At 37.2% G+C, this 10,698-nt stretch overlaps 2 protein-coding genes across 5 annotated transcripts; both read left to right on the top strand.

The window, feature by feature from the left end:
* Positions 1-453: 453 nt before the first annotated feature.
* LOC147276888 (ternary complex factor MIP1 leucine-zipper protein) lies at positions 454-5,372 on the top strand. 2 transcript variants are annotated; one of them, XM_086254813.1, is made up of 11 exons: positions 454-503; positions 729-801; positions 1,112-1,195; positions 1,404-1,517; positions 1,834-2,259; positions 2,403-2,806; positions 3,335-3,434; positions 3,550-3,609; positions 3,687-3,773; positions 3,928-4,056; positions 4,748-5,372. In XM_086254813.1, the coding sequence occupies exons 1-11, from the start codon at positions 469-471 to the stop codon at positions 5,048-5,050; spliced, it is 1,815 nt and encodes a 604-aa protein (XP_086110939.1). In that variant the 5' UTR covers positions 454-468; the 3' UTR covers positions 5,051-5,372. The 2 variants fall into 2 exon arrangements, with proteins under 2 accessions (XP_086110939.1, XP_086110940.1); XM_086254814.1 differs by having other exon boundaries at positions 1,109-1,195.
* A 1,799-nt stretch (positions 5,373-7,171) lies between these two features.
* Positions 7,172-10,286, top strand: LOC147276887 (uncharacterized). 3 transcript variants are annotated; one of them, XM_086255298.1, is made up of 4 exons: positions 7,172-7,372; positions 8,217-8,329; positions 9,041-9,164; positions 9,231-10,286. In XM_086255298.1, exons 2-4 carry the CDS (start codon positions 8,283-8,285, stop codon positions 10,173-10,175), a joined length of 1,116 nt encoding a protein of 371 aa, XP_086111424.1. In that variant the 5' UTR covers positions 7,172-7,372; positions 8,217-8,282; the 3' UTR covers positions 10,176-10,286. The 3 variants fall into 3 exon arrangements, with proteins under 3 accessions (XP_086111424.1, XP_086111423.1, XP_086111422.1); XM_086255297.1 differs by having other exon boundaries at positions 8,144-8,329; XM_086255296.1 differs by lacking the exon at positions 7,172-7,372 and having other exon boundaries at positions 7,942-8,329.
* Positions 10,287-10,698: the final 412 nt, after the last annotated feature.

Genomic DNA, 10,698 nt, shown 5'->3' with positions numbered 1-10,698 from the left:
TTACTTCTTTTAATGCAATGCAAAAAGCTCACCATTGCAAAAGCATCAAAGGTGGCATTAGAGTACAATGTTCACTATATAATAGCACAGACGCTTCACATTTATCCTTGCACAACTATTTACAGCTATTTCATATCAAAAAGTCAATAACTGAATCCTCTGGGATATGAAATAGACAGAGCTAGAAGCATATCATATTTAGGTCGCTCTGAAGTCTGAACAACCAGTTTTGGCACCTTTCCATAAGCCCATTTCTGTGAGTGGTCTCACTCTGCCTCAGTGTGTTTTCTATTTCTTATAATGGGTTTTTGGATGTTTCTCTCAAGCTGAGTTTTTGCTGTTTAGGCACTTGTCCATATCTGAAGGTTGGCGTATAATGCAATTAATGCCGTTTCAGTGAACCCAAATTTTGATTTTATTGTGTATGAAACAAAGTGGCAGAGAACTAGTTTGAAACAGTTCAAGTTCATGGAGGGAGTTTCAAAACACAAGCGTTCCATGAGGTACCTTTCTTAATCAATCCTCTTACCAATTCACCATGCAAAGTAGTCTTAAAAGCTGAACTGGGTTTCTCCAGGAGTGAGAACCTGAGCTTCTTGTACAGAAAAACTGTACATATAATGATTAATGGACCTCTGAAGAAGATTGTTTAGTTTCCCTTCCATGAGGTCTTCAGGAGTTATGGTTTATTCCATTTTGTAACAATTTCTGTTCTCCTTTACTGACAGTGATCCATTTAAAAGAAAACTTGAGAAGGATAAATTGCATACCATCCTCCAAGCTCCTTACAAAATGGTAAGAGTTTCTTTAGTTTTTTTTTTTTTTTAATTTTTTTGTTTAATTAGAAATCTTGCTTTGTTAATTTTTGAACTCTTTGATAAAAGCCTTTTACTTATTGTATCCTCAGCAATTGCAACCTTTTATTTACATGTTCTGTGCTGTGCATATTTGGTATCAACTACGCAAGTTTCACTAGACTAGGCCACAATATCAGATATTGATCACTTTTAAGTTCTCTTATCCTGGAATCAAATATCTTCCTGCTCATTTACAACTTTAGTCCAGTACAGCCCAACTGTTTGACAATTATTCTTGTGTTGTTCCATAGAAGGAAATGGGAAGACGAAACGGCTGTGTTGAAGCTATGAAGAGGCAGCCCGCTAATTCTGATGTTCAAAGTTCTTTAAATCAGGAGGTACAAATCTCAGCTTATCCAATTAGCTATAGTTATCACATGGAATAGTTAATTGAGCTTGTGAAGAATTTGGAAAAATCAGGTTTTTGAAGGAGGGAAATGTTCTCTTATCGGCAGTCTAGCAATTTACGTTGTTTGACTGCTAATTTAGAACATACATTCACTTAAATTGTACCAATGATTTACAGTAACGTTCTCCCTTTTGCAGGTTCTACAGCTTCAGAAACAATTACAGGACCAGTTTCTGGTACGTCGAGCTTTAGAAAATGCATTAAGCTATCGGCCATTATCACTTGATGCAATCCAAAACTCACTCCCAAAGGTAGTCTCTTATGTGCTTTAAATGTAATATACCAGTCTAGATGTGTTTCCTCTGTTTCAATTCTTCCTTGGTATGGAGAATTAATACATTTATCATTCATATTATTTTTATTTCTGTTGCTTAGAAAATTCCAAAACACAGACACACTTTGAGTCTTGGCTAATGAGAAGGGGGGCTAGTTTTAGATGATTACTCCCAGACATTAATGTGTTTTGAAACTTAAAAATGTAGTTCATTGTTTCCTCACGTAGCACAATTTTAGATCAGTTGATTTTTCTTCTGCCAACCATCTAATGTTCCTTTTCCTCGACTTCAGTCTGCCAAGGAACTCATTAAGGACATTGCAGTGTTAGAACTAGAAGTTGTGTATATGGAGCGCTACCTTCTTTCTTTATATCGGAAAACATTTGACCAACAAACATCATCTGAATTGACTGTGGCCGAGAATTCATCTTCAGTCACACATAAGGGGATTTTCACAGACGTTCCTGGACAAGATGTTATACCAGAATATAACAGTGCAGTCACCTATTCTGAAGACCTTATGTCGCCTCGGAATTCAATTGGAAACCCATTAAAGGAATGCAATGACATATGGGAACCACAAAAGCTGTTAGATTCAAGCATCCATCGTAGCCACTCCTCACTGTCTCAGCGTTCAACTTGTTCAGTTAGAATATCTCCTCAAGTGAAAACTAAAGCTATAGACTCATACCACTCCTTACCTTTCTCGATGCTAGAGGTAACTTAATATGAGAAAATCTACTAAACAACAGTTAGTTATTTCCTTATATTTGTCCTCACAGTGTTCCTGTGATTATATTTATAGTTGCTTTGGAAATTCTAGGCCTCTCTAATGTGTGGCTTCCTATGTTGTTTCTTCAGCAAGCACAGAGTGCAACTACAAATGTATGTCCAGCAGAACATCTTGGAACCTATTTCTCTGATCATGTTCCAGAGACACCAAACTGCCTTTCTGAGGAGATGATTAAGTGTATTTCAGCCATATATTGTGAACTTGCAGACCCGCCTATTATCAGTCATGATTACACTTACTCTCCAGTCACATTCTCATCATCAACATATGAATTATCTTCACATGGTCCAGGTGAAAAGTGGAGTTCACAACGCTCAAAAATTCCTTTTTTCACTTCACATTTTGATAAGCCTTTCCACTTTGAAGAGCCAGAAGAATTACGTGGACCTTATTGCAGAATGCTAAAGGTACAATGGATCTGTAGGGATACAGAGAAGTTAAGAGATGTCGAACTCACACTAAAAAAATTTCGGTAAGCCAATTCAGAGATGGAGATGCCAAATCCTTAATTGTCTTGCATCATGCTATTTGTCAATCTTTATTGAGTTTCCTTTCCTATTTGATGCCTCTGGTGGCTGAGAAATCAGAATACTGAGAAAAAGAACTGGTAACCAATTTTGTCCTCAGAAACAGAATGACACATTGTCAAAATCCACTGCACTTTGCACCTAATGCTGCCGTTAGATGTCTATCCTTAGTTTAAATGTCTGGGACTGCAGTAAAAGCTTTTCTGATATGGAGTATCAATTTGTGGGTGTCTCCACTGTAAATATTTTTTATGATGTTTGTTGTACATCCATGTTAAATGTCAATGCCTTTTCTGCATGGTTTTGAATGATTATTTAAGAATCACCACTATAGAATACTCTTTGCTAGATGTATATAGAGACTAAGGGTTTTCATTGGGAAATTGTCAGATGAAGTGTAATGATGAAAATTAATTTAGGCATCATAAAAACCTTCATGTAAATTTTAAAAGTTGAAAACTATGTCATGGCAGGAAACTTGTTTGCCAGCTGGAAGGAGTTGATCTCAGAAAGATGAAACATGAGGAGAAGTTAGCCTTTTGGATTAACGTGCACAATGCACTCGTGATGCATGTATAATTCTATAGCCAAGAGTACAGAACCTGATGATTTAATATTTTTATTTTGCTTTTGTGATTTCTCTTTGAATCTTTGAGCATATCCAGTTCATGTTATCTGTTATTTTCAGGCATTTTTGGTATATGGGATTCCACAGAATTATTTGAAAAGAGTTTCATTGACACTAAAGGTAATTGGACTTTCTCTTATAAATTTTGTAATGTGACATGCTGTACAATTTTGATTACAAGCTTGTGCTTTCTTCAGGCTGCATATAATGTGGGAGGTCACACCGTAAGTGTAGACATGATACAGAGATCCATTCTGGGATGCAGATTGCCTCGTCCTGGACAAGTAATCTCACTTTCTGAAAAAACTAGTTTATAGTACAACCTGTTTTTCTCTTGGCACACACCATATAAACCAATTAATTTGTTAGTATATGTTTCTAGTAATTTATTATTTGAATTCTATTGGTTTTGTCTTACTGAGCTTTATTACCATCCAGTGGCTGCGGCTGTTGTTTTCCATGAAAACAAAATTCAAGGTTGGAGATGCATGGAAAGCGTATGCAATTGAGCACCCTGAACCTCTTTTGCATTTTGCACTCTGTTCAGGAAGCCATTCTGACCCTACGGTACACACCTATGACCTTACTGTATCTGTTGTACATGATGTTTCTCTTCTAAAGCATAGGCTTCTATTAGATACCAAACAATGTTTTAGAGGTTTATCCAGAGTACATAATTTCAATTTCGGTAAATTTCAGTCCTGATTAACGACTAGAAGACGAAGGTGTGTTGAGATGATGAGAATATTAAGTGAATGGAAATTTAACATGATTTATAAACAAAACACTATTTGAAGTTTATGAAAGATAAATCAGGTTCCCTTATTAGTAGTATGACTCACCGAGGCTTCTCCAATAATTTTATGCTCCATAAGTTTAGGCTTTGGGCCATGTTTCCTTGGAACTGAGTGAGTCACAGAATCATAGCACATTTCTTTTAGTTTAAGTAGTTTAACTTTTCTGGAATCTTTCCAAGTTGCAGATATGAATTCAAATAGCCTGATGCCAAATAGATTGTCTAGCTCTAGCTGAACCAACGCTTAGTATCCAATTATGTTGATGTTAATTGATTTTACCTTTATTATACTTGCACAAAATTGGGTCCAAGCCAGCAGGCCTTTAATAAAGTCTCTTTGAACTGATAGAACAGTAGAATGCAAGAAAGCCTGTCAGTTATAGATTTTAAGTATTTTTTCAGGATCAATGTCTATCTTTTGTAAATAATCCAGGGTCAATGTCATTTGCTGCTATTGTTTAGGTTCGCGTATACACATCCAAGAGAGTATTTGAGGAGCTGGAAACTGCAAAAGAGGAGTACATCCAGTCGACCTTCCTTGTGCACAAGCAACAGAAAATCCTGCTTCCAAAGATTGTGGAATCATTTGCAAAGGATTCAGGATTATGTTCAGCTGATTTGGTCGAGATGATTGAGCATTTTATGCCTGATCGTCAAAGAAAAAGCAACCGGCAGTGTCAGCATAAAAGAATCTGGAAGGGAATTGAGTGGATTCCTCACAACTTTTCTTTCCGATATCTGCTTTCAAAGGAAGTAGCGTGGTGATCTCTTACACTGATAAATGCCAAATACCCTCCTCTAAGAGATAATGGTGACAATGGTTTCAATGTGTTTGCTTGAGTTGGTTTTATGACTAATTTTACTTCCTCAAGAGATGCACTCTTCTTTCCCGGCAGAATGATGATCAAATGCGCTCAAGGTTTTTGGCTTCGAGTTACTTTAAGGAATGCCTGAAACGAAAGGACTTGATTTCAAAACCATGAAGTCCTGTGCTCTTGTGAGCTTGAGCTTGTTTGATCGCCAGTCTTGTTCGAGTGTCGTGGTGGTGATCCTGCTGTCATTTGCAGTTTTCTTTCCAACATTTGTTCACTAGGTTTGTATGTATAAAGCAAATGCAAGAGAAGGGTGTGTATGCAGCTAACTGTTGGTGTAATGTTACCTTTATTCAGCTGCATTTTCTAATGTTAAGTATCTTGATATAAAAATAGAACATATGAGTTTCCCAATTGAGAAGCATCAAACTTGTGCTGCATCAACCCAGCTTTGCTCAGACCAAAAAAAAGAATTAACCCAGCTTTACAATATATGAAATCCATATGCACAGCCCTGCTTTGCTTCTAAGTAGGATAATCATTGTTAAATACAGCATATGACACTATGGTAGCTCACTTTAACAAGTAGAAGACTACTGTACTAAAATTGAGACAATTAAAGCTACAAGTACCAAAGTGGAACTTGAGTCAAAGTACAGGTACCAAAATCATTATTTGGCCTAACTATAATATCATCAATTCTAACAACATAAGCAAAGAATCCAAACTCAATAAGGAAACCCATTTTAGTTTTGATGATTTTAGACAGGAACACTGTAATACTAACACCTAGTCACCTGCCCCACTCTATCATATCTAGCTTGAGGGTCACTCAAAATGCTTTGGTTTTCCAAAGAACAAGAGGAAGAAACAAGTTTAAGAATAATCTAAAGAAAAATTCTGTTCTGACCCACTCCACTCTATTCCACAAGGGAAAGATACCAAACACCCACATATTCCAAAAATTAATACAATTATGAAAGTGAGAAGCATCAAACTTGTGCTGCACTACTACCTCGTAATTGAAACCCTAAACTTATACATACATCTTATTCTGTGAATTAAACACCACCATTTGGGTAGGAAAAAGATCAAGAAATTTAGAAAACTAATCCATTTTGGTTTTAATTAAAAGCTTTTAACTTTTTTAAAAAAAATTTAGAATTTTAATCTTCGAGTAGTACTCGAACTCCCCTCGAAAAGTGCTCAAATCTCTCTCGAGTAGTGTTCGAGCACTTCTCAAGAGGACTTGAGCACTACTTTGAGGGTCAAAATTCTAAAAAAAAAAATCTTTAATTGACTTAAATTTGAACCAATTTCCAAATTTCTCAAAAAGATCCAAATGTTCACGCACGCGTAATGCTTATCCAAACTAAACAACCCCATTTGAGTAGAAACAGACTGGAATGCCTACACACGTGTCTATCATGTGCAATAAATTAACGGAAATACATAGATTTAATGATTTGGATTTTGGAATTAAAATGTTGACTGGTTGCGATAGTAAGAACACACCCAAATTATGAGAATAAAAAATGTGATTTGGGCAGGAGATAATCAATGTACAATGAAAGCTGCACCATTCACATAATTATGACTATGAGCCCAATTTGTAGCTTCATGTATGCCCAAAACCCAAACCCAGTTGAGAGAGAGAGAGAGAGAGAGAGAGAGAGAGAGAGAGAGAGAGAGAGAGAGAGAGAGAGAGAGAGAGAGAATGATTTTCATTTACAATCCCAATAATCAGTTACAACTTACAAGTTTCAAGTTTACAACACAGTTTTTATAATTAGCAATTTAGCACTCTAACTAATTAACTGTAAGAGTTTGGAACAAATGGAATAATGACACCTGTCCTTGACTGACTTATGCTTGACCTTGACTACTTAAGCTCTGATTTTTGCTGCTTTTCTGTGCAGAGCTTCTTCCTGCACTTTTTTCTGTATGATAATGATCTGACGGTTGAGATTCTTAATGAGCTTTGGCTTATTAGTTTTCACTCTCTGTTAAAAGAGAGAGAGAGAGAGAGAGAGAGAGAGAGAGAGAGAGAGAGAGAGAGAGAGGGAGTCCCCAACCTAGGGCTCAACTCAAAGTCCTTTCTCTTGTAGATTTCAAAACCACCATTGGATGCTGAAGAGGAACAAGTTTCAGTATGGTAAGCTTCTTCTACAGTTGACAGTTAAAGGGTTTCTCATTTTGGGTTTCTACAAAGATCATCAAGAGAAAGCTAGAGTGTTGGAAGAAGAGCTCAATTTTCGAGTTTTCGGCCTCAGAGGTTTATTTCTCAAAAACCTACCTTTTCTTGATTTTTGGCTTTGTCAAATGCCCACATTTTGGATATTACGGTGTCACATGCTCTGAAAATAGAACTGAGTATCATTCACTTGTGTTCTCTGTGTTTACACAGTTCTCATGGCTAAGAACAGTGTGTGTGTGTAGAGGGTGGGTTTGGTTTGAGTGTACTGTGGTACTACAATTGATATAAATTAGTTTGAAGTTTGAGGTTTTCTGCAAGCAGAGTTTTTTTTTTTTTTTTTTTCTTTTGGCCATTCTGCAAGCAGAGTTTGATCCCCTTGAAATCAAACTTTTATACACTTGGAAATTTTTATGGAAAAAAATTGTACTTGAAAGTTAAAATATAGTGTGTGTTTTGTGTTATGAAATGTTATATTGTTTGTGTTAGATTTGATGGTCATTCTGTTTTAGGCTTAAGGGTACCATGGGAAATTTCAGAAAATGTTTTGGGTGCTGTCCTGCTGGGTATACTAACCAAAATCATAGGTGCATTTAGAAGCTCCAATAAGTTTAATGGGCCAGAAATTATTCTGCCTAAGATAACTTATGGAACCCAGCCCAGCCCAGCCCAAGAGTCCAAGACCGACAGCCCACATCATTGACCTTTCTTGGTAGCTCAAAGGACTCTCATTTCCTCTACAATAAAGTGGGGCCCCATTCTAAGATCCTCTTTCAGCCTTTAAGAGGGAGAAAATCCAGCAGTTTCCACTCTCTGTTACCTATGGCTCAACCCAAAGCTTTTCTTTTGTAGATTTCAAAACCACCATTGCATGTTAAAGAAGGACCAAGTTTCAGTATGGTAAGCTTTCTTCTACTCGTGACAGTTAATGGGTTTGTCATTTTGGGCTTGAACACCCTTAGAAAAAGATCATCAAGTGAAAGCTAGAGTGATGGAAGAAGAGCGCACTGAACAGACATCCTTCTGTTTTCCTCGAAGGTTTGTTTCTCAAAAACCTATCTTTCTTGATTTTTTCCTTTGTCAAATGCCCGAATCCGATATTACTTGTATCATGTCTACATGCTCTGAAAATGGAAATGAGTATCATTTACTAGTATTTTCTGTGTTTATACTGTACTTATGGCTAAAAAGACTGTTTTTTAGGGAGTGTGTGTGTGTGTGTGTGTGTTTGTGGTGTTATGAATGTTGTTTTGTTTGTGTTAGATTTGATGGTCATTCTGTTTTATTAGGCTCAACTAGACAACTAAGACAAGTGTAAGGAATACTTTCAAATATGGAGGATATTGGTTGAGTGTCACATTGTTGAGTTGGGTTTAATTCACATTGAGTGGGTAGAGGGTTGGTTCGGTGGCAATTGGGTTTACTGTTGTAGTACAATCTATATAAATTAGTATCAAGTTTGAGGTTTTCTGCAAGCAGAGTTTGACCCCCTTGAAATCGAAATATTATTCACTTGGAAATTTTCATGGTAGTCAATGTACTTGAAATGATTTAAGAACATTGGCCAAAAAAAAAAATGATTTAAGAACTCTGCATATTACTTTATGCTTGAAGTGATCCCTTTTGTTCATTATACTTTTAAGTTCTCATTTACTTCATTCATACCCATTTCTGCTTGTATAAGTTGGTACATTTCTGCTAAGACATGTTTGTGATCTCTGAACTCCAATATGTATTCTGTTCATAAAGTCACAACCGCAGATTCTCCACAAATGAGGGAGTCCTTGTATTCAAGAGAAGGAGAAAAGGAAGGGTCAGCAGGACAGAAGACAGCTTGAAGGCCTTGGCCAATGATGCTCAGTTTTTGTTTAAGGTAATGTCTTTCTTTTCCTCCCTTGGCTTTTCAGAGATCATAATTAACATAACTTCTTCCGTACAGATGGCTAGACCAACAGAGAGCCCTCTGCATAAGGCAAAGGAGATGACGGAGGCTACCACCACAGCCACCTCAGCCTCAATACAAGCACAACCAACCCTCAAAGGCGGCATGGATGGTATTGGGTATCCAACTAATTTGGTTTCTCCTTCAAATGAACAACCAACTAATTTGGTTACTCCTCCAAATGAACAACCAACTAATTTGGTTCCTTCTTCTACTGGACAACCAACTAACTTGGTCCCTCCTTCAAATGGACGACCAACTAATTTGGTTTCTCTAACTGGACAACCAACTAATTTGGTTCCTCCTTCAACTAAACAACCTAAGCATGTCGTCCATATCAAATTAGAACCATCTGATGAAGAGTTAGTTGATTTTCGAGGTTTGGCAATGCTCCCAAGGCGTCATGCTTCAGTACTTGTGAGGGCCTGCATGGATCATCCAGATTTGGCCATATGTCCCCCACAGAAGCTCAAGAGATGGCGTGAGTTTGCTTATGGTACATTGGGGGAGCTGCTGTTTTTTCTCACTTCAACTAGACGGAAAGAGATGACACATAAGGCATGTGAGGTTCTCAAAGAACTCTGGGAGGAGGCACAAGAATTGGGCTTTGATTTATCTTGGTTAGCTCCTATTGTGGAGTCTGGCCTAGGCTCAAGTTCTGAATTAGTTAATATTCTCCCGCTGGAAGTACGTAAGGATGGTTTGAAGGAGCGTAAGGACACCCTACAATGCCTACTGACAACACTTGCAAAGAAACTGACTAAAGTTGAGAAAAAGCTTGCTGCTGTGGAGGTTTTGAAGAAGCGTAGGAACACCCTACATTGCCAACTGACAACACTTACAATGCAACTAATTGAAGTTGATAAAGGGCTTTCTGTTTGGGAGAACCTATTTCGACGTGCCAAGGAAGAGCAGGAGCGCTTTCTATTTCCGGACTTGTGAATGTGCATGGATTAGAAAACTTAGATGATTTAGCTGAAGGTTATATATATTGCCAACATATATTGACAGGCTTTTACGCTTAAGCAATAGCAAAGAATAGGTTTTTAGAATGGCTGCAAGAACATTGGCGTTTATTTGGCCGCATTATGAAGTGCAAGTATCTCATTACGTACTGTTCATAAGCTGTCATTACTGTGCTCTTTGAGTATTTTCTTCTTTGAATCTAGATATATGTATCATAAAAATACTAGCGACAGTCGCGAACATGCCTACATGTGTCAGTCGATGATTATTGTGGGTTGCACAATGAGTTTTACATCCATCAGTGGCTGAGAGCTGATCATACATGCGTGAGCCTGGCCTCTATATAATTAGCAACGCTCATAATCTTTTAGCTTGATAGCAGTCTTTCATGTATCTGTCTTGCATGTATCTTTCAAATCTTATGTTTAAAGTAGAATATGGGAATTTTTGAAAAGAATAAACATGGTAAGTTACAAAAAATGTCATGGGGATCAAGGAT

The sequence above is a fragment of the Dryas octopetala genome, chromosome 8, assembly GCF_963921425.1.
Source record: "Dryas octopetala chromosome 8, drDryOcto1.1, whole genome shotgun sequence".
NCBI classification, from domain to species: domain Eukaryota; kingdom Viridiplantae; phylum Streptophyta; class Magnoliopsida; order Rosales; family Rosaceae; genus Dryas; species Dryas octopetala.
The sequence above is the reverse complement of the archived record's forward strand: the minus strand, read 5'-3'. Positions and strand labels throughout refer to the sequence as shown.